The 27,204-nt window shown below is 44.8% G+C and overlaps 1 protein-coding gene across 7 annotated transcripts in view; it reads right to left on the bottom strand.

Moving 5' to 3' along the window:
- Positions 1-27,204, bottom strand: part of EXOC1 (exocyst complex component 1) — a 409,496-nt gene that overhangs the window by 254,150 nt on the left and 128,142 nt on the right. For 4 of the 7 annotated variants that reach the window (XM_078678170.1, XM_078678168.1, XM_078678166.1 and 1 more), the window contains exons 5-6: positions 24,120-24,140; positions 19,199-19,386 (exon numbers count right to left, since the gene is read on the bottom strand). In XM_078678170.1, coding sequence (XP_078534296.1) covers positions 19,199-19,386; positions 24,120-24,140 — 209 coding nt within the window. The remainder of the gene's footprint in view (positions 1-19,198; positions 19,387-24,119; positions 24,141-27,204) is intronic. The other 3 variants (XM_078678171.1, XM_078678169.1, XM_078678172.1) reach the window with 1 other exon arrangement.

The raw sequence follows: 27,204 nt of genomic DNA on the forward strand, positions 1-27,204 counted from the left end.
TGATGAGTTGGTGGTGGGCATTGGTGGCTGCTCTGAAGTTGTTTCTGTGGATTTGGTGTTCCGAGGCGGCAGCAAGTGCATCTGGACTCTCGAAGTTCAGTGGAAAATCATCTAGCTTTTTTGGCGTGGGTGTTGTTGTTTTTTTTGAGGGGGGCTATGGTGTTGGCACTGTCGGAGATCCATCTGTGCAGGGTACGGGCTGCGGTGTTGGGGTCGTCTTTTTCTGCGATGGTTGAGGTGGATTTGCTGAGTGATGAGGTTAGCTGGTCGTCGGTGATTCTGGTCCAGTTTCTTCCTGGGAGCAGGTGCTGGTGTCTGTGGATGGTGGGTGTTCTGATGGTGAAGTGGACGAATCGATGGCCAGTCCAGGGGAGCTCGGTGGTGTAGGTGAAAGTGATGGGGTTTCCTGTTGTGAATAGCGTGTTGAGTGTGTGTCCTGCTGAGTGTGTGGGTTCGACCACGATCTGGCGGAGTCCAATGTTGTAGAGGTTGTCCAGGAAGGATGCGGTGCTGGGGTCCAGTTGGTTGGTGATTTTTCACAACATGCAACCTCAGTTTGGACTCAGCCATGTGCAAATCAGTCTTGATTATGGTCCAGTAGGACCAGTCGAACCGGAACACACGCAACCCAGGACTGGTTCATCCTAGCTAGGGCTCATCAGCCAGGTATAGCTTGGATCCAGTGACACAGTGGGCATATCTGTCCCACTTAGGCCACAATAAAGTATACAAAAAAGGGATGGATGGAATGCTTGGATTAATCGCAGCCACTGGTAATATTGCCCTGCTTGGTATCAGCGAGACCAGATGGTCACAGTTGGGACAGAAAAGACTAGTTCCAGGAGGAAAGCTGATGTATTCTAGACATGAGGAAGAATGCCTCACACACACATGAAGTAGCACTGATTCTATCACCAGCAGCCAACAGAGCTCTGATTGGATGGTAAGCCCATGGTCCTGGAATCATCACAGTGACCTTCCGTACAAAGAAAAAGAGGATCAACATGAATGTGATCAAGTGCTATGCACCTACAAGTGACAGCAAAGAAGAAAAAGAACAGTTTTATAACACACTCCAGTCCATCCTGGAGAAATGCCCTGAGAGAGACATCATCATACCGATGGGGGACCACAAAACCAAGATTGGAAGCGACAAAGCAGGGTACGAAGAAGACATGGGCAACCACAGCCTTTGCAACATGAACGAGAATGGTGAAAGGCTCGCAGGTCTCTGCTCCAAGCACACAAAAGAATACACAAGGCACTGTGGAAGTCACCAGTCAACAGAGAATCAAATCAACCATGTCTGCATTGCCAATATGTTCCGTGGTCCCTGACGGATGTGAGAGTGATGAGAGAAGCAGACCGTGGCAGCAGAACATCAGGCTGAAGCTAAAACTGAAGAAAGCATGAATGGAATTGACAAACGGATGCCAGCGCCTCCTCAAAGATACACAGAAAAAGAGTGAATACTCAGTTACCCGCAGCGATAAGTTTGAAGTCCTACAAGAACGATAGAACAACTGGGAGCCCGTAGAATGTCAGCAGGAGAAAATCAATGAAACCATGACATCAACCTGCCAGGAGGTATAGGGTTCCAAGAAACCTCAGCATAAAGAATGGATTTCCCTAAAGACCCTCCACAAAATACAAGAGAGAAAGGAAAAGAAAGTTGCCGTCTGCCGAACAAGAACAGAAAAAGAAAAAGCTCAGGGTGAGTTCACCAAAACCAACAAGGAAGCAGAGAGAAACTTAAGAGCAGACAAGCAAAGATTCAGTATTTGTCTTGCCACACAAACCCAGGAACCAGCAAGCCATGGAAACATGAAAGAACTCTAACACATAAAGAGGAAACTCTCTGGCAGATACAGCAAGCCAGAAAGACATATTAAAGACATAGCTGGGAAGACAATCATGGGTAACTAAAGGCCAGCAACGAAGATGGGGGGAGCACTTTGAAGAACTGCTGAACCAGCCTGTGCGGCAGTCTCCACCAGACATACAGCCAGCCGACAAGCATGTGCCAATCAACTGCAGAAGACCAATATTGCAAGCAATCAGACATCGGAGAATTGGGAAGGCAGCATAACCTGACAACATTCCTGAAGGCATGGAAGGCAGACAGTGAACTTCAGCAAACTAGCTCTATCCCATGTATGGAACGATCAGGGAAATGGAAAATGTGCCGTCAGACTAGATGGAGGGATATCTCATCAAGATCCCCAAAAAAGGTGACCTGAGTAACTGTACAAACTACAGAGATATAACTCTTCTATCATAATCATGCAAAGTGTTCAACAGAGTCATCCTGAACAGAATGAAGGAACAAGTTGACACTCAGATACAAGACCAGCAAGCTATCTTCTGCAATGATAGATCCTGCCCAGACAAGATTGCAACACTGTACATCATCATTGAGAAGTCGATGGTATGGAACTTCCCCCTCTACGTCAACATCATCAACTATGAGAAGCCATTAGATAGGGTGGGCAGACATCCTTTGAAAACTCCTCCGCCACTACTGTATGCCAGATAAACCTGTAAGAATCATCAGGAACTCTTACGGGGAATGATCTGCAAGATAGTCCATGGAGGACAACTCACAGAAGCCTGCCATGTGAGGACCAGAGTCCACAAGGGTTGTTTGCTCTTGTATTTTCTCTTCCTGCTGGATATAGACTGGACCATGAAGACATCAACAGTAGGAGTGGGAAATGGAATCTAGTGGACACTTTGGACGCAGCTTAAAAACCTGGACTTTTCAGACATTCTGGCCCTACTCTCCTGTATCCATCAGCAGATGCCAGAGAAGGCCAGCAATGAAGCAGCCACATCGGCACAATTTAGCCTTAACATCCACAGGAGAAAAAGCAAGATCCTGAAGTCCAACACTGCCAGCACAGCTGCATTCACTCTTGTAGGTGATGCACTGGAAAATGTTGAGGCCTTCATCTACCTGGGCAGTGTCACAGACTATCAGAGATGTACAGACGCCGACATCAAGACTAGAATCTGCAAAGCAAGGGCCACCTTCATTCAGCTAAAGAAGATTTGGAGATCCAAGGACCGAACGTGACAAGCCAAGACCAGGATTTTTAACATCAATGTAAAATCGGTCCTTCTTTATGGAGCAGAAACTTGGAGGACAACAGTGACCACCACCAACATTGTCCAGAACATCTTTCTGAAGAAAATCCTCAAAATCTGCTTGACTAACACTATCAGCAACAACACCTTATGGCATCAGACTTTCCAACTTGTTGCCTATGAAGAAATCTTGAAAAGACGCTGGTGCTGGATAGGTCACACCCTCTGTAGGCCCTCATCAAACACCACCGGGCAAACCTTGACCTGAAACCCTCAAGGGAAAAGAAAAAGAGAAAGACCAAGATACACCTGGCGCCGAGGCCTTGAGGCTGAATGCAAGGAGATGGACTACACCTGGAATCAGACTGAAAGACAACCCCAAAACAAAGAAGGCCGGAGAGTCCTGGTTGATGACCAATACCCCAGGAGGGGTAGTAGACATAAGTAAGTACTAGTAGTTACTCGGGCCGCATCCCAGTCCATCGTATTTTGCACACCATGCCAACTCAGTTTGACCCAGCCATGCGCAAATCAGTCTTGATCCTGCTCCAATGGAAACAGTCCAGCCCAAACTGCATGGCCAGGTCCTCCCTGAACCAGAATACAAGCAACCCTGGACCGATTTCGCTTTAGTTAGGGCTCATCAACCAGGTACAGTTGGGGCTAGTTACACAGTGTGTACATGACTCACGTCTGGGAATACCCATCCCACTAAAGGCAAAACACTAAAGTATACAAAAAAGTTATGGATGGAATGCTTGAATTAATCTAAGCCACTGGTAATTAATTGGGGGACTCTTGGCGATTGACCAGCATCTCTTTTACCTCGGAGGCGGCAGGATTAGCGCAGGAAGCAGCCTGGTCTCTGTTCAATCAATCCGCATTTTATCTACAGCTAGCGGTACCCGCTGCGCGGGTCCCGCGTCGCGAAGGAGGCGAAAGGGAAACGTATTGCTGATTCTTTGGGCGTGGAGCGATTGGAAGCTCCAAGACACTGCAGGGCTGCGAGCAGGCGGGGAGGCGCAGGACTACCTGTCCCAGGAGCGCCCGCCCGGCCTAACTCACACCACCTGGCCAGCTCTCCCTGCAGGCTCCTCCCCCTTCACGTCAGCCACCTAATAACATCCAGGACAAACCCGCTGCGCGGGAGCGCGCGGGAGCGACCGGGAGAAGCCCGGGACAAGGGCGGGACCGTCTGTGGCCGTCCGGGGCCGAAGGAGGCCGGGTCGGGCAATCCCCCTTACATTTTGAACAAGCCAAGGTACTGTGTTGAACGAGGAAAATCCCTTTTTGTTTTATTTTTTTTATTGACACTGACTGTTACTAATTTCTCCAACAATTGAAAAGGGCTAGAACTTGCCAAGCTCAATTAATGCAGCCTCTTGTTGATTAACTGAAACTGTTTTATGTTGTATAGTCTTGTTACGATTAATATCACATAATAGCTCTGTCATTTTTTGTCTCCTTGCTTGACCATACCTATTAGATTATTGAGTGCTATATTTGACCCTTGTTAGTATTTTTGAGCTTTTTAAACATGCCTAGAAAATCTGCCGCTGTGACATCAGAACCATTTAATACTTTAGATTCCTTCCTAGTTCAACTGGTGAAGAAAAAAAACACCGAGAGAAGGGAATCCCTTGGTCTGAGTCAATCTCCAATATTGCGTCCATTGAGCCCTGCCCCTGATGCGCAATTATCTGGGTCTCGGTCTCCGGATCCCACAATCCTGATCCCCGATACAAATTCCCAAGCTATTAGCAATGTGATAGAAAATTCTGATTTGTTAATTGATCTCTCACTACACGTAGGGTCTGACTCCGAGCAACAGCACAATACCACAGCGGAAGTTCTGCCACTTCCGTCGCCTGTTGCCTGACCAGTGAGAAACTGTAGAAAGTCACAAGCTAAACGTGGGGCCAAGCAGACAGGAAAGAAAAAGGTTACCCCGCAACCTAGACATAAAGCGAAAAATGTGGAGTATGAAGACCCAGAAGAGTTTAGGCATATCATTGACGATGACCTATTTAATAGGATCTCGGAAATGATAGACATTAAAATTAGGACCATCATTAAGCCACTCATTGGGAAAATAGACAAATTAACAGCAGAAGTAAAAAAGTTGGGTGGGTCGCAAACTAAGGTGGTCAAAGATCTGGAAAATCTAGCCTCCCATGTTATTAAACCAGTAGTCACAGCTGAGGTGGGTACGGGCTGTGATATATGCCCCATGGAAGGCCAAGTACAGCCCACTTTGATAGAGCAGTCACTACCATCTGACCCAAGTCAGGTTGTTATAAGAGAACCGCCAACTTTAGCTCCTGCTGTCCCAGCACCACTGAATTCAGGGGAGGATTCGACACATTTCATCATGGCAGCCTCACCCCTAGTCCTAGTATTAGCGAATGTTCCTGTCCTACTTCCCGAGCAAAAAGAAACCTCTCACTGCACGTACATATCGAGCTATTGGCGGCGGGTGCTCCGTACCATCGCACAGACACTGAATTCAAATGTACCTCAAAATACCAGGGTGTGCTTGCTGAATGTCTGGGGTCCTACCGATTTGACACACTATGGTAAACTGTGGGTTACGATAGGCTGCATGGTGGCCAAACGCGACATTGCGCAAAAGTGGGGTGTGGCTGAACTACCCACGCTGGCGCAATGGCTCAGGAACATGGACACGCTCATGATAACGGAAAGGGCAGTGTATAAGACGAGGGATAATCCTCGTAAGTGGAATGGAGTTTGGCTGCCTTGGAACTCCTACAGAGGGGACATCTGTGAGCCTTTGCCAGAGAATGATAGTGAGAGCTCTGATGACGACACTGACACTGACTAATTATGGGGGAGGGAATCATGTTACAGGCGAGGGGCCTGCCCAGATTGCATGGTGTTGGGGGCAGTTGTAGGGGGGTGGGCACACTAGAGGGTGGCGGGGGGTGATGTACACGGATTCTACATTTGCCAGCAGCCACGTGCCTCGGTACTCAATGACTATGAATATGTCGGTCAATGTTGAGCCATATGTTTAGTTCCTCGTTTTGTTGTTTCAAAATACAAAATGCAAGCGAAAGTTATGTATGGAAAAATGAAATTGTTTCTCGGACTGTTCTTAATGCCCCATATACTGAATGTAACATGTGACCAGAATGGTCTGCAGCTCCTGAATGTTTACATCACTGTACTGAATACCGTTTCTGGCCTTCCCATTTGGAGGCATTTCTATGTAACATTATCGTACAATGCTAATAAAGTCTTGCTCTTCAAAAAAAAAAAAAAAAAAAAAGAAACCTCTCAGGGATTAAAAGACAAAGCTCTACATTGGCTCTCCAATAATTTGTATATGGCACCCCAGGGAGTTGACCAGCTAGCAGGGGAAATTGTCACGACAAGGAGGGTACCTTGGGTTGGGAATATTCAAAAGAAATTTAAAGGAAATTGCGTAGTTTTAAATTTTGCAAGCGCAGAGGTACTCCCAAATATTCTTACTAATATCTTCCCACCTCAACGTAGAAGCGGTTCTATAATTCCGCTTACCCTGAAATTCTTTTTTCATAAAAATCATAATGCGACTTCCCCTAATATTGTCAGGCATAGAAGGCATGCAAGAGCCACTCATTGGGGTGGGGAAAATAGATTTAGATTTAACAACGATCGTCCATATGGGATGACTAGCCATGGGACAGGGCAATACAATTTCCCGATCGGGCAAATGGCCAGAACCCCGGGTCCAATTTGGCCCAACACAAATAGGTGGGGAGCAAGTACCCCGGGATTTGACATTGGAGGATATGGACACGGCTTTATGGCCAGGCCGGGTAACGAACAGCTTTTGATGCGCCCCAATACTCCACATCCTGCGTGGAACACAGTAGTGAACGGCTGGGGCCAAGCGGCCACCCCATTTGATTGGGGGGTTGGAACAGGGAACAGGTATGGAGTCTTGTCCAACTTAAATGACTGCGATTGACAGATAGAGGGTATGATCCGGGGAAATAATGATTTTAATCAGCAACTAGGACGGAATAGCCCATACATTAATGGTTTATACCCTGATGAGCTCTTCCCTCAGATAGGGCAGGGAGAACAAATCATTCCTAGACACGATCACCCTCCTACGTCACTTTTGCCTGAGCACTGCGTGATTCAATGCAGCGCAGGAGACAAGCCACAAAGCCTACCGAAAGCAGGTTCAAATGATTTAACTCAACCAACGCTTAACAATGTAGGGGTATCGGTGGGGTACTCTGAACCTACGCCATCCAGAGACCCGTGCAAGTTGATAAGCTGGAATATAGCAGGGTTAAATGGCAAGCGTCAGGACAAGTTATGGTCAAACTTTGTTTTAGGTCATCACATTATTGCGCTCCAGGAAACCTGGGATACCTCTGCCAACCTTTGGTGGGATGGGTTTATAAGTTTTACCAAACCAGCTGCCCCTAGTCGTATGGGGAGGGCAAAGGGAGGCCTGCTGATCTTATTTTCATTAGATTTAAAGGGTAGCTGTAGGGAGATTAGCACCAACTCCCCAAACATCTTGATGGTTGAAAGAGTGACTAATAATATTAGCAGGACTATTTTTGTAAATTTTTACAACTCAGCGAATTGCGACCACAGAGGTCAAAATATCACTGATTTAGACAATACTTTAAATTTGGCCAGTCAGAATACTAAGCTTGATACTGAATACATTTTATTAGGTGATTTTAATATTCATCCATGTAACCTGATTTGCACGAAAAATAGCATGGAAAGGGATGATGGTTTAGAGGGACCCCATTTTGAACATACTGTGGAGGGAGAGGAACTGGAAGATCTTCTTGCCAATTTTGATCTTCACGAACCAGATGGGGGCATTAGATTGCCAACCTTTATTGGCATTTCCCAAGGTACAACCATAGACTACATATTTATATCCTTGGGAATCTTAAACCGGGCAATGTCTTATCGCACAGTTCAATCACATTTTAGCGATCATAACCCAGTGGAATTAGAAGTAGCGTGGGGAGGTCATATGGGTCCATCCCCGTTGGCAATAAGTCCTGGCCACCATCTGAAGACCTCTGATCAAGGTAGACGTTTGAAATGGGCCAAGGTGGTACCGGAGAAATTTTATGCTGAAAATTATGTTAAAATTAAGGATAAGGTGGAGATTTGTAAAAATTCATGTGCCCAGGGCCAAGACATTGTCGATGCATTTGAAGGAATATGTGGGCAGGTATCACAGGATCTTATAGCAAAGACAAAACAAGCATTTGCAGTGCAATAGGTCTCGCATTAGGAAAGTTTGAGCCATTGGTATTGTGAATTACATTTTTTTTATTTACTTTTTTTTTTTACTTTTTTTTTATTTACACCGCAAATATTCACTTTACTGCATGATCGTTCTAGGAGATTGCGTACTTTTGAAATATATTTTGACTTATTGACTGACTTTTAAAATGTGGATGTTTCACGCTTTTTTTAAAAAGATAATTCGGCTGTTCACTTCTATTACTATTTTTCTTAAATAGAACTGAATATTACTTTAAAAAATGTATCTTCGTCATGTTTGGTCACAACAAGGACCGTTCTAGAAAAATTCTATATTACGAATATATAAATATTTGTTTATGTGCATTAGTTGAGTGCTCATATAGGATTGCTATTGGTAATCACCTGTGTTTTCGTAAACAAAGGAACCCCAGAGTTCTCTCAGAGACCATGGAACAAGTATTTGTCAAGGAACAAGTGCTCCCTTCATCTAAATTAAGAACTAAATATCCGACATAGAAGAACAATACATTCTATGTCAACAAAATTACAAAAAATGAAAAAATGCAAGTATTTATTCAATTACATAACAGAAAAGGAACAAACAAAAATAAAGGGGTGAGTGGGAAACAACAAGAAACAACTGAAAAATAAATGTACAGCTGAGACCTTTTTTAGTGACTGTAAATACAATGAACAATCTAGTCACAATTGATTAGAGTACCAATACTGTCACATTTATAAAACCTAAATATTGCTAACATCATCAGGACTTAGTTTTATGCATGAGGCTAAAAATGCCTGTAGGGAAAAAGGAAGAAACAAGTCTAGTTTTAAGTATTTTATCTTTTTGCAGTTGAAAGTTAGTTATATGCTTACTTTTCCAGAGGTCTCCATGAGTTCTTGTTTGCTCCGGAAAAAACAGTCGGTGCAGCTGGAAACTTTGCCTGTTGAACTGCACTGTAGTTATCTCTTTGTATCTGCAGAGTAAATTATTCACCCTGCGTGCCTTCGGGTAAAGTCCGCGCTATATAAAAATGCATAACTAACTAAAAATATAAATAACGCAAATCACCGCCGTCACTTTGCCGGCCTGCGACCAGGAAGTCAGGCAGGCCGGCGCGACAACCGGAAACAGGAAGTAGGAGGGCGGGAGCCTACCCCGCCTCCCACGGAAGAGCCGGAAGAGCCGCGATTGGTTGCAGCACCGGAGCAGGCAGGAGCCTACCCTGCGCCCCGGTGCCGAAGAATGGAGGAAGAGTCCTGCTGCCGGTGAGTGGGGCTTCGCTTTGTGGCTGGCCTGCGAGGGCGGGAGGGGGGCATGTGTGGGCGCGCGCGCGGCGGCGGCCTGTGTATGTGTGTGAGCGTGCGTGTGTCTTGGAGTCTGTGTGTATGCGTGTGTGACTGTGGGGGAGGAGGAGGAGGGCGTTGCCTGTCTGGGTGCCTGCGTGTCTGTGTAAGTGTAAGTGCGCGCGCGTGTGTGTGTGTGTGTGTGTGTGTCTGTGTCTGTCTGTGTGCATGCATGCATGCGCGGTAGTATGGGAGGGCGGCGCAGGACGGAACGTGCGCGTTCGCGCACACCAATCCAGCCTGGACAAACTCGTGCACCTTCTCGTCCGTCCTTCCCTCGAGACAGCTAACTATACGTCTCCAACCCTGGAAGCATCCTTTGGATGCTAATTCCAGGGCGAGACCTAAAAAGCACTGGTTCAACCTAGGTTTTGGACAGAGGCGATTTACCTTGTTTTAGAATGGTCCAGAATTTCTGAAATTTAAACGAAGGAAGGGTCAGTCCTATTGCCCGGCACAGGGAATTTCCCAATTCCCTACAAACCTGACACTTTGGAAATTTCCAGCAGATATTGGAAACTAGCCTCCAAACCCCGGTCGTTCTTGGTCTGAATTTTCAGGAAACAGGATGTGAACAAAGAATAGAAAAGACTATGCTGCACATCATACCACACTTCTTCCGCATACAAGCACTGTAAATAATTAATGTTTCCATTACCCAGCGTAATAGTATTTACCGATCTCGAAGGAAGTTTAAGGCTTGCATTAATTCGAACACGTGAACGGCAAACTCATACATTTAAGAGGTGAGTGCTCGACTCGCTGAGCCATCTTCCGGACGAGAGTGCAGGCAACTCGAAGGTGCGCAGCGGGCATCACGACGGGCTCGGCACGGTCAAGCCCAGCCAATGAAACAATAGACTGGTGGGGGCGCTCCCCTCCCCTTTAAGCCTCAGTGTGCACGCGGGAGGTGTGCGCCTAGAGGGAAGGCACAGGGGACGAGGCGGTACATGCGAAGGCACCCTGGCACCAGGACGCGGTCGTGAGGTGCGCACGCGAGGACCAGACATCAAGAAGCGGAAAGGAGACGCAGCAGAGATGTGCACCAAGGGGGCAGGGTCCATCCCAATTTCACATAGGTTGCTTTCTAAACAACCAATGATATTGACAATACAGTGAATGCACTCTGATGTAGTTCATTCTTCCTGATCGTTTGAATAACGTTAATAAACATTACGATCCTTTCTGCAGACTTCACAGCTCGACCATTCAGAAATGTTAAATCACTGCAGCAAATTTCGGATTTTTCTCGAATGACTTGCTCTTTTCCAGGGTTTAGCGCGCAGGCTAATTTCCCGCCTACAGTGGAGGAGGCCGACATTTCAAACTGCACCGATTAGGGTTTTTAATAACACAAGTTCCATCCGCACTTCTCGGTCAATGAGACGCGAAGCAGGCGGTGCCAAAGTGAGCAGCGTCTCCCTTCTTGACATACAGCAGGTGCTGGTCACGGCGGTTCCAGGCGCCCCTCCTGGCGCTGCACAGCTGCACTGCGCGCCGTGTGATCGCAGCACACCACTGCACAGGACTGCTTTCAGTTACAAGAACCAGCGGAGTTCTCTGGATGCCGATGTTGGCGCCACTGGGTATTCCCATAGGGTCTGCGCCGTTCCCACGGTAAGGCCTGGGCCCAGATCCAAAGTCAGTCCGAGCAGGAGAGTATGGGCACTGTCCGGGCCAGCCTGCAACAGTCATTAGGCACCTGACCATATGGTTTAGTGCAGTGCAAGCCTGCAAGGGTTCTTAACCATTTGACTTCTGTGGTCCCCACGGAGTCATTATTGGACGCCGAGGGAAGCCCGGCCTAAGCAGTTTCTATTTGAACCTCAAAAAATAAATACAAACAGGTATACACAATTTTGTTTAATTCACAATCAAATATAGAAAAAGTTCACATTTTCAATGTAGCTTCTTTTAATGCACCAACCCGATATGAGTACACCGTCACTCCAGGGACTGGAAATCTACCTCCAGGGCATGATGACCCGTACATACTACGTCTGCACATAGCCCAGCCTCCTGCAAATAGAGATGGTCTACACTGCCAAAGTCGGGCTGGATCTAAGAGACTGCAAATAACTTTTAGATTACCACACAGTTTATGGACTAACGAATAGACGATATGATATGGCTTTAGATCTCAAAAATATCAAGTCAGAATTAGTAGTCTACAAGTTAGATAACATTATTTTATTATCCCGGGTGATATTCTTCAAAACATGGTGGGCAACCAGCAACATCCGTGCACAACACTTTGCTCACCTACTGTAAATACATAAATAAATAAATAGCGCCTTCGGGTAAAGTCCGCGCTATATATAAATGCATAACTAACTAAAAATGTAAATAAAGCAAATCACCGCCGTCACTTTGCCGGCCTGCGAGCAGGAAGTCAGGCAGGCCGGCGCGACAACAGGAAACAGGAAGTAGGAGGGCGGGAGCCTACCCCGCCTCCCACGGAAGAGCCGGAAGAGCCGCGATTGGTTGCAGCACCGGAGCAGGCAGGAGCCTACCCTGCGCCCCGGTGCTGAAGAATGGAGGAAGAGTCCTGCTGCCGGTGAGTGGGGCTTCGCTTTGTGGCTGGCCTGCGAGGGCGGGAGGGGGGCATGTGTGGGCGCGCGCGCGCGGCGGCGGCCTGTGTATGTGTGTGAGCGTGCGTGTGTGCGTGTGTCTTGGAGTCTGTGTGTATGCGTGTCTGACTGTGGGGGAGGAGGAGGAGGGGGTTGCCTGTCTGGGTGCCTGCGTGTCTGTGTAAGTGTAAGTGCGAGTGCGCGCGCGCGTGTGTGTGTGTGTGTGTGTGTGTCTGTGTCTGTCTGTGTGCATGCATGCATGCGCGGTAGGCTGGGAGGGCGGCGCAGGACGGAACGTGCGCGTTCGCGCACACCAATCCAGCCTGGACAAACTCGTGCACCTTCTCGTCCGTCCTTCCCTCGAGACAGCTAACTATACGTCTCCAACCCTGGAAGCATCCTTTGGATGCTAATTCCAGGGCGAGACCTAAAAAGGACCCCCAGGAATTAAGCGCTGGTTTGATTCAGCTTGCTCTAAAGCACATAGATCACTGCTGGCAGCCCTTAAAAATACCCCAAGGGTAAAAAGCGAGATTACCAGACTCAGGAAGATCTATAAGTTAGCTGTTAAAAAACGAAAAGACACTATTAAGCAAGAAGCGTGGGACAGTCTCATTTCGGTGGCTGTCCTGAAAGATAGCAAAAAATTCTGGGAGACCATTAAACAGCCCTTTTTCTCGGATGACAGCAATGAAGCTATGGACTGTGCCGTCTCCGAGGATAAATGGCTGTCGCACTTCAAAAATGTCTATGGGGACACTGTTGATGCAACGAATGATGTCCCGCTGAAAACCTCAGTCACCTGCCCCATCCTTTTCAATCGAAATGAGGTGGAAAAAGCTATTCTGGCCACCAAAAAGCACAAGGCCCCGGGCCCTGACGGTGTGCCTGCTGACTTTTTCTTGTACTCCCCAAAACTGTGGGCGGAGGTCCTGGCAAACGTGTTTAATGCCGTCAATGGTAGCTCTGCACCTGCCTCTTGGGACACATCTACTATTGTCCCAATTTTTAAAAAGGGCTTGCGGGATGATCCAGCCTGCTATAGGCCCATATCCCTCCTGGACTCGTCAGTGAAAATTTTAGGTAGAGTCCTTCTAACCAGGTTGAGGGAGAATGTAGAGAATTGTGGTGGGTTGGCTGAAATCCAATATGGTTTTAGGGAAAGAAAGGGCACCATTGAACAGTGCGTCAACCTTCATCTGCTCATCTCCAAATACACTGTGGCCAAGGAGGGGTCCGTATATCTTGCATTTATGGACACCCTCCTCGGCTTTTGATCTAGTCAACAGGTCGAAGCTGTGGGCCATCTTGTTGGAGATGGGTATTGATGAGGCCTTGGTCTCTTTTATAGCTACCCTGCATCAAGAACTCTCTTCTAGTGTTCGCGTGACAAATGAGGGCAGGTGTACCACTCCCTTTAGGTCATTAAGGGGGGTGCGGCAGGGCTGCATCCTAGTGCCCTTGCTCTTCACCATCTATATTAACGGCCTGGGTGCACTCCTGTGTGGGCAGGAAGCCGACGTCCCGCGTGTGGGAGCAATTAAGATCCCGGCGCTCCTTTATGCGGATGACGCCGTGCTGATTGCCCGCACGGGTGTTGGCCTCCAGTGCCTTTTGAATGCATTTGGTTCGTTTATGGAGAAACTGGATCTAAAAATAAACGTAACCAAGTCACATACAATGGTGGTGGGCCGAGAGTGCCGCAAGAAGAGAAGCAAAACATTCACATGCAGGGGGGGACACAGTCTCTAGGGTATCTACATTCCCCTATCTAGGCGTACTGTTCGACCAGAAAGGGTCCTGGGGTCCGCAGGTAAGAGCTAAGAGGTTGGCTGTTATTAGATCATCTTCTGCGATCCTGGGCTTCGCCGGTAGGCTAGGGGCTAGGCCCATGGAAGCCATATTAAAAATCTATAACAGTAAACCCGTAGCGATTGCCTTATATGGATCCGCATTGTGGGGCTATGTAAATGTGGAACCTATTCAAAAAGCGGAAAATAGATTCATCAGAACCCTACTCTCTGTTCCCCAGTCGACCCCAACGTATTTGATCCATAAAGAAGTGGGCCTACAGTTTCTTTCCGACAAGTTGAGCATGGCCCCCCTGATTCTTTGGCTGAAAATGTGGATGAATGAAGATCTCCCACTGAATCATAAGATCATGTCTGACGTGCTGTCCTTGGACAGATCCAAAAAGATCCCTTGGGTGGCTTATTTGAGCAGGGCATTTTTGGATCTTGGCCGTCCAGACCTTTTTTCCTCCCCTGAGAATATTAAGTTCCAAGATATTGAATTTGTTAAAAAGTCATTTCTGGAAAGGAAGGAAGCATGCCGTGAAGAATGTGAACTGGTAAAACCGGCAGTGAGGGAACATTGTTTATTGGTCAACTCATTATCACTTGCTCCCTACCTTGGTTTTGTAACAATCCCTTTTCATAGGTTTCTTTTAACCAAATTCAGATTTAATTTGTTACATCTTTATTTAGGTTCTTTTAAAAATTGGCAGAAACCAGAATTAGCTCTCCCCTGTAGCTGCGACCAGTTCTCAGTGCAGGACACGATGCACTTTGTTATGTTTTGCGGGTTGTTTTCAGAACCACGGAAAAAATATCTGTTGCCCATATTTAAAAAGGCCGGCTTTACGCAAGTAAGACCCGCTTTGCTTTATCTACAACTATTACCCGATCCCCATGTTACTTTTTGCATTGCTAGTTTTCTGGTAGCCGCCTCGAGGGTGAAAGCTGCCTGTCATGATTAGTTTTATAGAGAAATGCTTTTTATCTGTTTTATACTTGTGTGTAAATGATATATCTTAATTGTATGTTAAACTGTTATCCATGTAATGTTTTTATGTAACTAGGATAATTTTATAATTGTATTTTATTTTTTCTGCTTTGTATGGCTTTTGAGTAAGCCGAATAAAGTTATTCTGACTGACACTGGTAATTACCAGGCAGTAAGGGAGGATGCTGAGCATCGTGCTTACAAACAGCTAAAATGAATGGATGAATCAACTCGAAAGAAACAGAAAGTGATGTGGACTGTGTTCTAATTGCTGACTAGTTTAATTTGATTCATTGCGTATTTTAGGGTTTATAGAATAATCAGAGGGGGAAGGTGTTGGGAATGTTTGTGTGTTTAGATTTTTGTGCATATTAACAATGTGCTGAATGTATTATCACACCTGATTACACATGTACACACTGATACAGCACTGATGCCTTCGAAACGAATTCTCTATCGGGAAGAAGTGTGGATTATTTGTAAGTGGGCATATTCACCCTTGTATTAATAGCACAATCACAAAAATGCTGGGGGTCGCGTAACTAGTTAGCATTTGTGCACTCTGCTCCTCACTCTTACCTACATTGGATGACGTAAAACACCTTGCGCTCCTCTCCTGAGGGAGAGTTGTAGCCCACACTGTGCACCTTGCGGTCGCAGTGTGTAGGAGGGAACCAAATGATGAAGCATGTCACCTTAGGGTGAGTGAGGGTTCTCGTCTTAACAAATGCAGTTATCTGTTCCCGCAGATATATAACACAATTTTATTAGTTCGGTAGATAGACCATTCGGTTACCTTCTTTGTGAGTTTAGTATTGTGGAGTGGTACCGTGGATGGTAACAATTCCTCCTAATAAGAACACCTATAGTGGGATAATAATACTCCTCTATGCCACAGAACCGTAAGCTACGCTTCCAATGATCTTTAAGACTATAGTCCTGTTTGGCGGATATTTGGGCTACACAATAAATTGGGACAAATCAGTGCTTTATGACCCATATAACCTCCCAGATACCGCTGCCTTCCTGGGCCGAATGTGGGTGGAAGCACCGAGTTTTAAATACCAAGCCATTCAGGTCACACCCGATAGGGATTTGTGTTTGGCCGCTAACCATGGGAAAGTCTTTGCGGCGTTTCGGGATGACACAGAGTGTTGGCGACAGCTACCTCTGATGATACGGGGTAGAGCCATTATCTTTTTTTAAAATCTTTATTGAAATTTAAGGTATAAGTCGTAGTTTCAAGGTTACTTTCGAACTTCCATCTCAGAAGCACATATACATACAGAGTACATTCATAGTTTCTACTGCTTGATCATGTACATAACTAGCCGGTTTCAAACAATAAGAAGTAATAGCGTAACCTCGCACGTATAAGTCATTTCTTGTAGTACATTGTATAGGCCTTTCGTTTTGTACAGTATAGTACTTTAACCATCAGAACATTAAAACTTAAAACTAAAAAGAGTCATCACAGTTTAGTAATCGTTTCGCGCACACACCGACCGCCAGCCACCCCACCTGCTTCATGGTAGGCAGCTCTGTCATTCCATATTTGAACGCTGCTCTGTCTGGTTCAATAAATATAGCAACCATCACCCAGCTATCTATTCATCATCCCCCTCAGAGTCCAAGTCTTCTTCCTCCGGTAAGGGTTCTCAAATTTCTCCTCCAGAGCCATTATCTTTAAGATGATCACCCTCCCCAAGTTATTATACTGTCTCCAAAACACTTACCACACAATTGCGGAGGAGCTGTCAAATAAAATAGACAGCAATGTGCTGATTCTCCTCTTGGATGGATGGCGCCCTAGGATGACATTGCGGACGCTTCTGCGGAATTCCTACAACTGGGAATATCACTACCAGATATTCAGGCCTACTATTGGGTGGCACACCTGATACCTATCAAAGATTGTTTTTTTGATGGGCAAAAGCACCCCCACATATATGCTTGAGAGGGCTCGGTGCCTGTTGCGCTCTACCCTCCATTTTATCCACAAGGGTGCTGGCTCAGGTAGGCTGTTGCTGGCTATCAAAACACTGGGATAGACATCAAAAGTCACTAAGGAAACACTGCAATGGGAAGAGGGATGATGAAATGAATGAGGAAGCTGAGCAGTTTTAGCCCGTGGGATATCATTGACATTTAAAAGGCGGGGGATGTGTAGAAGAGCAGCACCCTAATGCCTTTCATTTCTTAGCAGATGTACTAGGATCTTCACCCTAATCAATATTTGAAGTTCACTCAGCTCGGTCACGCATGGATGGCGGAGGAGAAGGACAAGATGGACATTCCGGAATACACCTCGCTTGAGGGACGGTTAATTATGGAGGAACTTGGCGCTAAGGCGGTGTCCTAAACCTACAAAACTATTAACAATTATATTCCCGATAGCCTGGGTGCAATTCAGGAGCGATGGGAGGCTGAAATTAGGAACTGGATGATATTGATTGGGTGGCGGCCTTGATGCATCCCAGGGAGGTGGTGATCAAGTCTCAGTTACGTCTCATGCAGTTTAAGGTGCTCCACCGCGACTACTATGAATATGTACATGGCGGCAGAGAGAGTTACTTATAAGAGCAGAGGCTGTCCCCTAAAGCTTAAAAAAGTATGGGGGCCCCGGATGCAAAACTAAAATATGGGATGCAGGGATGGAGAGGCTGTTGGCCAGGATATGTGGGGATGATGCAGGGGGGACTGGGGATGATGCAGGGGGGACTGGGGCTTCTGGCCAAGGAGGTTTCTTGAGCTGAGAGCCTTGTACAGAACTGTTCGCCCTAACACCAGTGAGTGCTTTGTGCTGGGACCAAGATGTGAATTGGAGGTTCTCTTGCTCTTATTGTGTCGCAGATGTGGCTTTGGGACTTGACACAGTGGACTCATTAATAATATGCACACTGTAACAGTATTGTTGTGGTTGCTCCATCTTGTTTTCTTTTTATTCTCATGGTTGTTTTTTGAACAAAATCTTTATTAAAAGAAATATATATTTTTTTTAATCGATTTTGGGGTGGAGCCAGAGATTTTCCTGTTCTACTAGTGAGGCTGTCCTTTTCACTCTTTATTTTGCTGCCCATTTGGGACTTCGACAAATCTTTGATTTTGCATTTCTCGGTATTGCCCTGTTAATTTAGAGTCTTTATTTTACTTACTTTTTAACTATTCCACTGACTTGAACTCAGTTATTGAGTAGGCCTTTTACGTAATTCATTGTTTTTTCGGATATTTAGATGTTTTGGGAGATGCCTTAACTTGGGACATACTGCCTCATGAAACTGAGGTCTAACACCATCTCGGATCCATCAAATTGTGTCCATTCTAATTGAAGCAAATGTTTGGGTGTCAAGATTGCATGGGATCTCCAGGGGTTGTCCTAGGAAGTTTCGAAAGGTTTAGTCCAGGTGGAGGCACTATCATGATTTGACGGGGGACTGGGAGGGAGATGAGCGCATCCACAGTCTGGCAATCTACATGGCGACGGAGGGAGGGACTGGGAGAGGACACTGAGAGTTACCTGTCCCTTCGGATGGGTGGACACTGCATCTGTATAATGTGAGATGTAACAGCAACGTACGATTGTGGAGGGGCGGGAGAGGGAGTAGGGGTAATGCTGCTGATTATATGACTGTACTGTTGAGTTATGCACAAAATGCAAATAAAAATATTTAAAAAAAAAAAAAAAAATTGCATGGGATCCCTTTCGCCCAAAGTGTCAATTAAATTTAACCTTAAGGTTTGTGAATGATCACTACTTGTTACAAACATAATTTTCAGTGTTCATCTTTAAATTATTGAATGTCTTGTACTCTTCAGAAAATAACAATAAAATATTTTTTTAAAGAATTATACGTGGAACCGTTGGAAGGACTATACCAAATCTCGAGGTGCAGGAGACTGGAATAGCAAGCTTAGAACTTGTTTTATGCACAGACTTACTTTCCTAACATGATAAAAGTCCCAATTTCAAAAGAATGAATGGTCATAATTCACTACACAACATGTACAGTGAAGTTTAATGGTCATCGGTGATATCAATCTAATCTTTTTTAGAAAAAATAATTTAAAGGCCCCTCATTTGCATTCATATTAAATTCATCTAGACATAGCTAAGACCACGGTGATATACATGCATGAATATTAAGACTTACCCCATCTAGCACCTGCAGCTCTCTGGAAAGCTTCTCTGCAAAGGCCTCAGCGTTCGAGATGGCATACTCACAGCCCTCCATCATTATTTCAATATCTTGTTCTTCCCTGGCATTTAGCTCTTGGTATTCGTCCACTGCTTCTTCATCCCCACCTGCGACACTCTGATTCTCACCACTTGGCTCGGATTCTTATACAGAAGGAAGAATGTAAAGGTTAAAACTCAGTGTAAATTTAAACAAAGAACTTATGAATATATAAAAAGTGCAGTTTGGAATAAGCCTGATTTCTCATTTTCCAAAGCACAGTTGATCAGTTCTAGCAATCAAATATGGGGCACAGGAAGCTGGACTTTAAAGAAAGAGGGCACACAAGCATTTCTACACACAAGCACTACTAACTGGGAGAATTTGGTGGCTCTGACACTGAAGATTGCTAGACATACTGAAAAGCTTTCCATTTACCCAATAGAGACTGCTGTATTCCGTGCTTCTGACAGTCTGTGTCTATCTTATACCTCACATTTAATTCTTTCTAATGCAAAATAAATATCTTGGAGAAATAAAAAATAGGAAAACCTTATGACTATGGGTACTGGAACCAACACTTCAGGTGAGTTTAAACACGTACATTATTCCATTGGGAAAATAAAAATAACTTGAAGAAAGTGGACATAGGATTCATACATAAGTATAATTAATGCTGAAATGTGAATTCTATCAGATGGTATGTCTTTTTAGCACGGCTACATGAAGGCAAGGACCGTGAATATAACAAAATGAAGAGGAAAAAAATGAAAAATGCTTCTATGGACACATCACGTCCAGAAATTATTAACAATAACAGTTTAAAAAAAGTTTTAATATTGATGAAAATGATTCAAAATGAAACCCAACCAGAATACAAGGACTTCAGTTCTCACCACCTTCAGGGAAACAATGAGTGCACACTCATAAGCAGGTGAAAACTGCTCACACTCTTTATACAGTTTCCCCAGAGTGCAGTAAATAACGGATACTCAATTTTAAAATCTTGGAATAGGCAGATATGTGTATATTTTTCATGTTTTCGCCAGGCATGGGGTGCGTTAACTGGAACTTTGCACACATGCGCAAGGTACAAATACAAGCACTGAGCAAATACCAGTGTTGCACAGAAAGTCTATTGGTTCGTCACAAAATGATTTGGCTAGATTGATGTTTTATCCACTAGACTAAGGGAGAAACAGGAGTTTTGATTACGAAAAACTCCAACCAAAATAAGAGTAAAGTAAATGGCCAAACGATATTGAAAGATAAAACACTTTAGTTGGAACCTGGAACAGAGGTGTACAGGAGGTGCAGAAACTAAATACTAAAGTAATAAAAGATCCTACATGCAAAAACATAAGAAACTAGCTACTGGAAAAATATACGTGTAGTATGTGTCCGCATGCGAAAACCGATTTTTTTTTATGAAGGCCCTCACCCATCAACCTAGTTGGTGGCATGCTTCATCTCGGGCCCCACCCGAGGCACCGAGTGTGCCTCAGGTGTGCTACGATGCAACTGCAGTTCCAGCGAAGACTACAATAAACAAGCAGCTGACCTGGCCTCAAAACTACAAGAAGGAGGATACCCCAAAAGAATAATTCACATCACCAAGAAACGCGCCAGGAACCAGAACCGAGACGCTCTGCTTGAGGAACGAGTACGACCAGAGAGCACAACGCCTCTAACATGCGTCACAACATACAACGGCATTTCAAACCATGTGGCCAGAATAATCCGCAAAAATTGGAGGATCCTAAATACTGGCAACAGAAATTGGGTGCAACCTCTATTCGCCTCAAGAAATCCAGCAGCCTGAAAGACCAACTCGTGTCCACATGCCCCAGGGTCATCACACCCCCAGCGAGAACCACGCTACACAACATGGGGCCTACCCAAAGTAACTGGGCATTACCCCTGCGGTGACTGCAGCGTCTGTCACTTGACAGAACATAGTAAAACCCTTGATCTGGAACCCAGGAAAACATAGCACCAACTAAAACACACCAACTGCAACTCCACAAACTTAATATACCTTATAGAGTGCCCCCTGCAAACTCAGATACGTGGGCATGACCACTAGAAAAGTACGGAGAAGGATCACGGAACACAGGAGTACGATCCGATGTAAGAAGACCAACAGCAGACTAATGGACCATTATCTACCAGCAGGGCACACACCCAACGACATGAGATTGACTGTCATCGAACAAATACCAGTCCACGCCACTGACAATGAAAAGACACTCCTCACCAAAGAACAACGCCGGATTTACAGTCGGTCAACCCAGACCCGGGGACTAAATGATAATATTCCATGGAATAGCCTCAGCAGGTGACCACCCCCGGTCCGCCTGACAATGTATTGCTTCTTGATGGGCTCACCATGTCGCCCTATCATAGTAGTAACCACTTGCCCGATAGACGACAGTAAACACTACCAGTGCTAGACGCCCTTGTGACACACCACTGCACCATACCTAACACCTGTAGCCATGAATTAACCGCCCCGTCAACACTTAGGGCAGCAGACTTATCAATCCTGCCTTGCCTAGTGAGAACACCTCCCCTGATTTGTCTGCGTAACAATACACTGACCATGCAGTGTAGGTTCGATCCCGTACTTAGTTAACGGGCTCATCCCTTAGTACCATCCATTTCTCCATTGACACAGCGTCAGCCGTCTCACTCGCTACAATACAGACCAGTATTCCCCTTGTGCATTCCCAAATACTTTTAGACTAATCACCTCCTCCCACTCTAGATATTTCAGGGAACATGACTATGCATTCTGTGTCCCTTTACTAAGGCATATGTAATATGCTACTCACACAAGAGCCCAGCCCGTCTAGACTAGCGTTACAGAATGAGCATGCAGGGAACGCGAGAATGTCTTCTGTGTTTACTTTTCTTCCTCAGACGCTACTCACGTAGGAGCCCCACCTGCCCAAACGAGCAACAGCTGCGGCTCCAAGCTTGTATTTGTATCGCACCAGCTCAAGACACAAACACCCAACGGAGCTCCTGACTGGCCCATAGGTGTTACAGTGGAGCCGAAGACTATGCCAAGTAAGTGTGGAGACCGGGTCTCGCTCGCGGTACCGCCACCAGGTTGTTGCCTCTGGCTACACCTGAGTGCGCATACCTCACCGCTTGCAGCGACGATCAGACTCCCCAACTGTTCACATAAGTTTTTTCTCCTTCTAACCCCAGAGTGCATAAGAGTCTCGGACCCCCGGCAGAGACCCTTGGAGTTTGTCCTTTTTTGTTAGGAACTAAGCCCTCACGTTGTAACTTTTTTTCCTCCTCAACTACCACAGCAATTTGCTCCTTCCGCCCCTACGTACCTCTAACGTATATATACCTATATAGGCAAATGCCACGAACTGACACCACCGCATAATCACTGCCGGTTTGTCCGCTCACATGTTAGGCACCAGGCTCCGCCTCACATACGATGTGCCTAAACGAACGAGTTTTTAACCAATAAGTGTCCATGTGTTTGTCCTATCTTGTCCCCTTTTGTTTTCCACAGGTACAAACTGAGAGGAAACACCTCTCACATTTCTGGCACCTCAGTGTGTGCTACACATACAGGATACTGACAACATATAAGTCCCCTGTACCACCCCCACACATAAAGGTCCTGATGAAAGTCAGTTTAAGAAAAAAGGCCTGGCTGAGACTAGTAGACCACACTGGACGTGGAAGACCATAAGTCCCTCCTTACACGTCCTAAAGCCTTTGTTTTTAACCCTGTCTAAGGGCCATTAATAAAGTAACCGTTTGTGACCTCAAGGACAGTATTTTAAAATCTCACTCAACACACCAGCACCGCACACTCACGTTACATAACCTGCTCCGCTGTAATCAGGCGTCGTAGCACACATGAGGCACACTCGGTGCCTCGGGTGGGGCCCGATGATGAAGCATGCCACCAACTAGGTTTGTGGGTGAGGTCCTTCATAAAAAACCAATCGGTTTTCCCATTCAGACACATACTACACGTATATTGTTCTAGTAGCTAGTTTCTTTTGTTTTTGCATAATCCCTTGGGGAAACGAACTAGCTACTCTAGTTCTTCACTCTCTCCTTTGATTACAAAAGATCCTACATGTACTATCCAATACATATAAAGGCATGGCATAAAAACAATATACAGGCCATGCAGTGTTTGCAAAAAGAATAGTTTTCTTTAAGGATATCTACATCTGTAATAATCACCCAAAATAGGTATTCCAGGAAGTTCCTTTGTTTGTTGCTGTCTGGTTGAGTTTTGAGAACTATTGAAACAGCAAACATACGATGGTCACTTTAAAAGTAAGCACTGGAATTCTTAATTCTGAAATTCGACAGTACAACATAAAACCACTCCTTACTAGTAATGGTATATCTTTTGCTGGACTAACCAATCAAAAAGTCTTTATAGCTACATTATGTTTAACATTTTGTAAGCCATAGTCTTATTTAGGCTACCCCTGTGCTGCAAAAGGTAAAATGTAAAACTGGATTTTCTTTTCTATCCACCACCAACAAAATGCAACGCTTTATGCGGTAGTAGTACTACTTTTCTGTCCTCGGATATCACTTCCCATTTCGAAATTTAAAATGCAGTTCATAAACAGAGGGCAGCCTAAATATGAAAAAGGATCACAAACAGAAAACATATGAACTATAGCAACCGATCTATTTAGGCAGTCCTGCAGAAAATAAACTATTAATAGTAATCGAAAACATTTTGTTTCTGAAAAACAATCTATGTTTCCTTTAACAGCAACTAGGCAAAGAATTGATAAGCAGTTACCACGGCAAGGTGTTAAAATGTTAAACAAAATCCTGTTATCACACGTGACAAATTACCAGAGAAAAAATAGAAAGGAAAGATACTACCCACCTTCAGCAACTTTAGGCAGTTCTGGAGAGCAAAAGGTATGAAAAAAGAGCAGAGGAAAGTAAGCAAAAGGATATTATAGCTGGGCAGCACAAAACAGTTATTGTACTAAGTGCCTGGAGATTAGAACGCATATCCTCAAAACACAGTCAGATGTTAAAGAAACAGCTAGCTATTTCAAGAAAGCACTCGCTGTCAAGGCAGACAATCCATAATCACACATGTCTGATTTAACTTAAGAAAATATATGCTTCACTGAGGCCCAGTATTAATGTTATTTATTAGAGAATTAAGACATAAGGGCCATCATTATGAGTTCCAAGTATTTAGGAGAATGGTAAGTATAACTGGTGTAGGAATAACAAACTCTTGGTGTTTCCCACGTGGACGCTGCACGAGCTAAAAGCTTGTGAACTGCAGGAAAACCATAGAAAAGGGGCAATTACTGGGGCACTGTGTGCAGAAGAGCCGCCGGCCAAAGTAAATCCCTGTTTCTCAAGGGACAGAAATGGGTGCAAGTCGAAATACCACAGTATTGTGTCCCTGCTCCTCGGATTCAGCAATATCCATGCTATCTGCAATTCTCTCTGCGGGAACACAGCATCAGTACTCACGCACCAGTGAGAGTGAAGGTGAGTATGTGCAACCCTACAGATAGGACCATAAAGAGAGATTAACATTACTAACCAGGCACTGAACACGGGTTTGTGTATCACAACATCTTGGTAAAACGCGTCACTGATGTTTGAATAGCTTTGAGGGAAGTCAGCCTCTGGCTGACAAAGTCAAGTTCAAAGTGGTATATCATGTTTGTGGAGTAACAACCTTGGTTAACAACTACATTGGCCTATTCACTTTGGGGAAGAACATCGGGGCACAAATACCACTATGTACTATGATAAAATGTTAAAGATGACAAAGCGGTCATGTTAGCAGAGGGTCGGTTTGTGGCAAAAGGAAAGTGTAACCTGACGCTGGGTTCGAGGAGTGTGGAGGTTCTTGGCGCTCATGCCTGGGTGGATTGTGGAACCTCTCAAGTAAAGGGGGCTGAATCAAAGACAGGATCAGAGGATACTTCCCTTCCTTCCTTTCAATCTTCCAACTTCTGTTGTAAAACAGGTCTCTTTTTTCTAGGGTCTTTTTCAAAAGCTAAATGAGCAAGTGTGATCTTAGGTTTTGGACTCAAATGATGTTAGTACTTTAGTGGCTCTCAATATAATCTTGTATTAAACCAATGATCTTCTTTGCCTTTGCTCTGAATAATGTAAAATAATAATCTAAAAGATGCCAAATCTCATCATAATCTACAGTATTTTATCGTGTCATAATTCCTTTCCACCAATCCTCACTATCTATCCTTCCCGGTCGCGTAGTGTCTGTGTATGGAACGAAAGTGAGACATATGACAAAATATTATTCTGTCTAAAAATGTTTTTTAGTGCATAATAGAAGATGAATATTTGAAAAATGGCTGTCTGGTCACATGTATTGGAATGATGACTGTCTGCGTAAGGTGCTTCCAAAACAAACCAGTGTCCTGTGCTGTCCCATTCATTTCAGAAATGTCATTGCACTTCTATCTACTGGATAGGATATTCCAACAAAAACAACTACAATAAATCAATATTCATACGCAATATAACAGTGCTGGGAACGTGGCAGCCAATGCTGGCCTCCACGGTGTCCTGTGGGCCGGGGAGCATACCTTTCCTCTCTGTCCTGATGAGTGAGGACTCTGAACCCAGGACAACTGTTCGTTTAGCCGTGGATAGACAATGCATTTTGCAGCAGGGTTACTGTGATTTGCCTTAGAAAAAACAACTGTCCACTGTCCTGTAAAATGCAAGGAAAGCCCGCCAACACACTTCTGTGCCTATAGCTCTGCAGTATTTAGCCTGAAAATGTGTTCATTCTCAGCATCCTGTAGGACAAAAGTCTGAGGGGCAGCGGAGTGATGCTTGTGGGGAAAGTATGGGGGCAATGATCAGCATGCATCGAATGCTACAGGGTTATAAGACTGAACATTCGGGCTTGTATTGACAAAGAGTGAGTGATAGTGCAGATCTGAATATGTGCTATGGATAACAGAATGATGGGGAAAATCCGACCATTTAGGATTTATGAGTGACAACGCAAATCTGAACATCCACTAAGTTTTACTAAGCAGTGGTGCAAAGCTAGGAATACAGTCAAGGTTTTTAAATGATGGGGTGAATCTGAGGCATGGGTACTCACAACCATTTTCTTAGTGGCCAAAGAGTATTGTAGGGTGTGACTGAGTGCCACAAATATGTTAGCATGGTGGGGTAAAGTGAGATTAGGGGAGCAAAGGATGCACAGGTGTGGTCTGTGAGTTGTTGCGTTATTGTGAGAGTATTATTCCATACTGTCCTCGAAAATCATCCTCCAGTATAAAAACATAGATTTTACAATACTATGTAACACTGTATCTAAGTTGTTATCCCTTTACTGCACCCTGGAGTGAGCTGTCTCTGGTTGCTATCACTACATCTGGTGAGTCAAGTGTACAAAGGAACTATCTTAATTATTGAATTGGATTGAAATAGAATCTCTGGCCTCACAATCTCTTCTTGCCTTTAGTATCTTATCTGTCAACATTAGAAGTGCTTATAATAGGCCCAGTTAAGGCAGCGAGTGCAATAAAAAAAATCCTTGATTAAGGCCCCTCCTCCCACCGCCAGGGGTGCAATTAAATGATGTCGGTGGACACAAACACCAAACCTCCACCACCAGATGTTTAGTGGGAATAGTTTAGCCATGGAAATAGGAGACATGACATTTAACCATTTTGCCAAAATATGCTGGCGGTGAAATGACTCAAATGTCTGGGCAGGTTATACAATAGTGTAGTCCCAAGCTTTTACAATCAGACCTACTCACATCCAAGTTGTTGTGCAATGAGAAAGATGGAAACTATGAAACCAAATGGCATCTTCTTTTTTTATTTTACATCTTGGCCTCCGGTTGTGCTCATGGTATTTCAAGGCGCCTTTTTTTCTTACAGAGATAGGAAGAACTTAAAGCAACCTAAACACTGGTTGTACGTATGTGATAAGAAAATAGGGCT

The sequence above is a fragment of the Lissotriton helveticus genome, chromosome 2_2 (assembly GCF_964261635.1).
Source record: "Lissotriton helveticus chromosome 2_2, aLisHel1.1, whole genome shotgun sequence".
Lineage (NCBI taxonomy): Eukaryota > Metazoa > Chordata > Amphibia > Caudata > Salamandridae > Lissotriton > Lissotriton helveticus.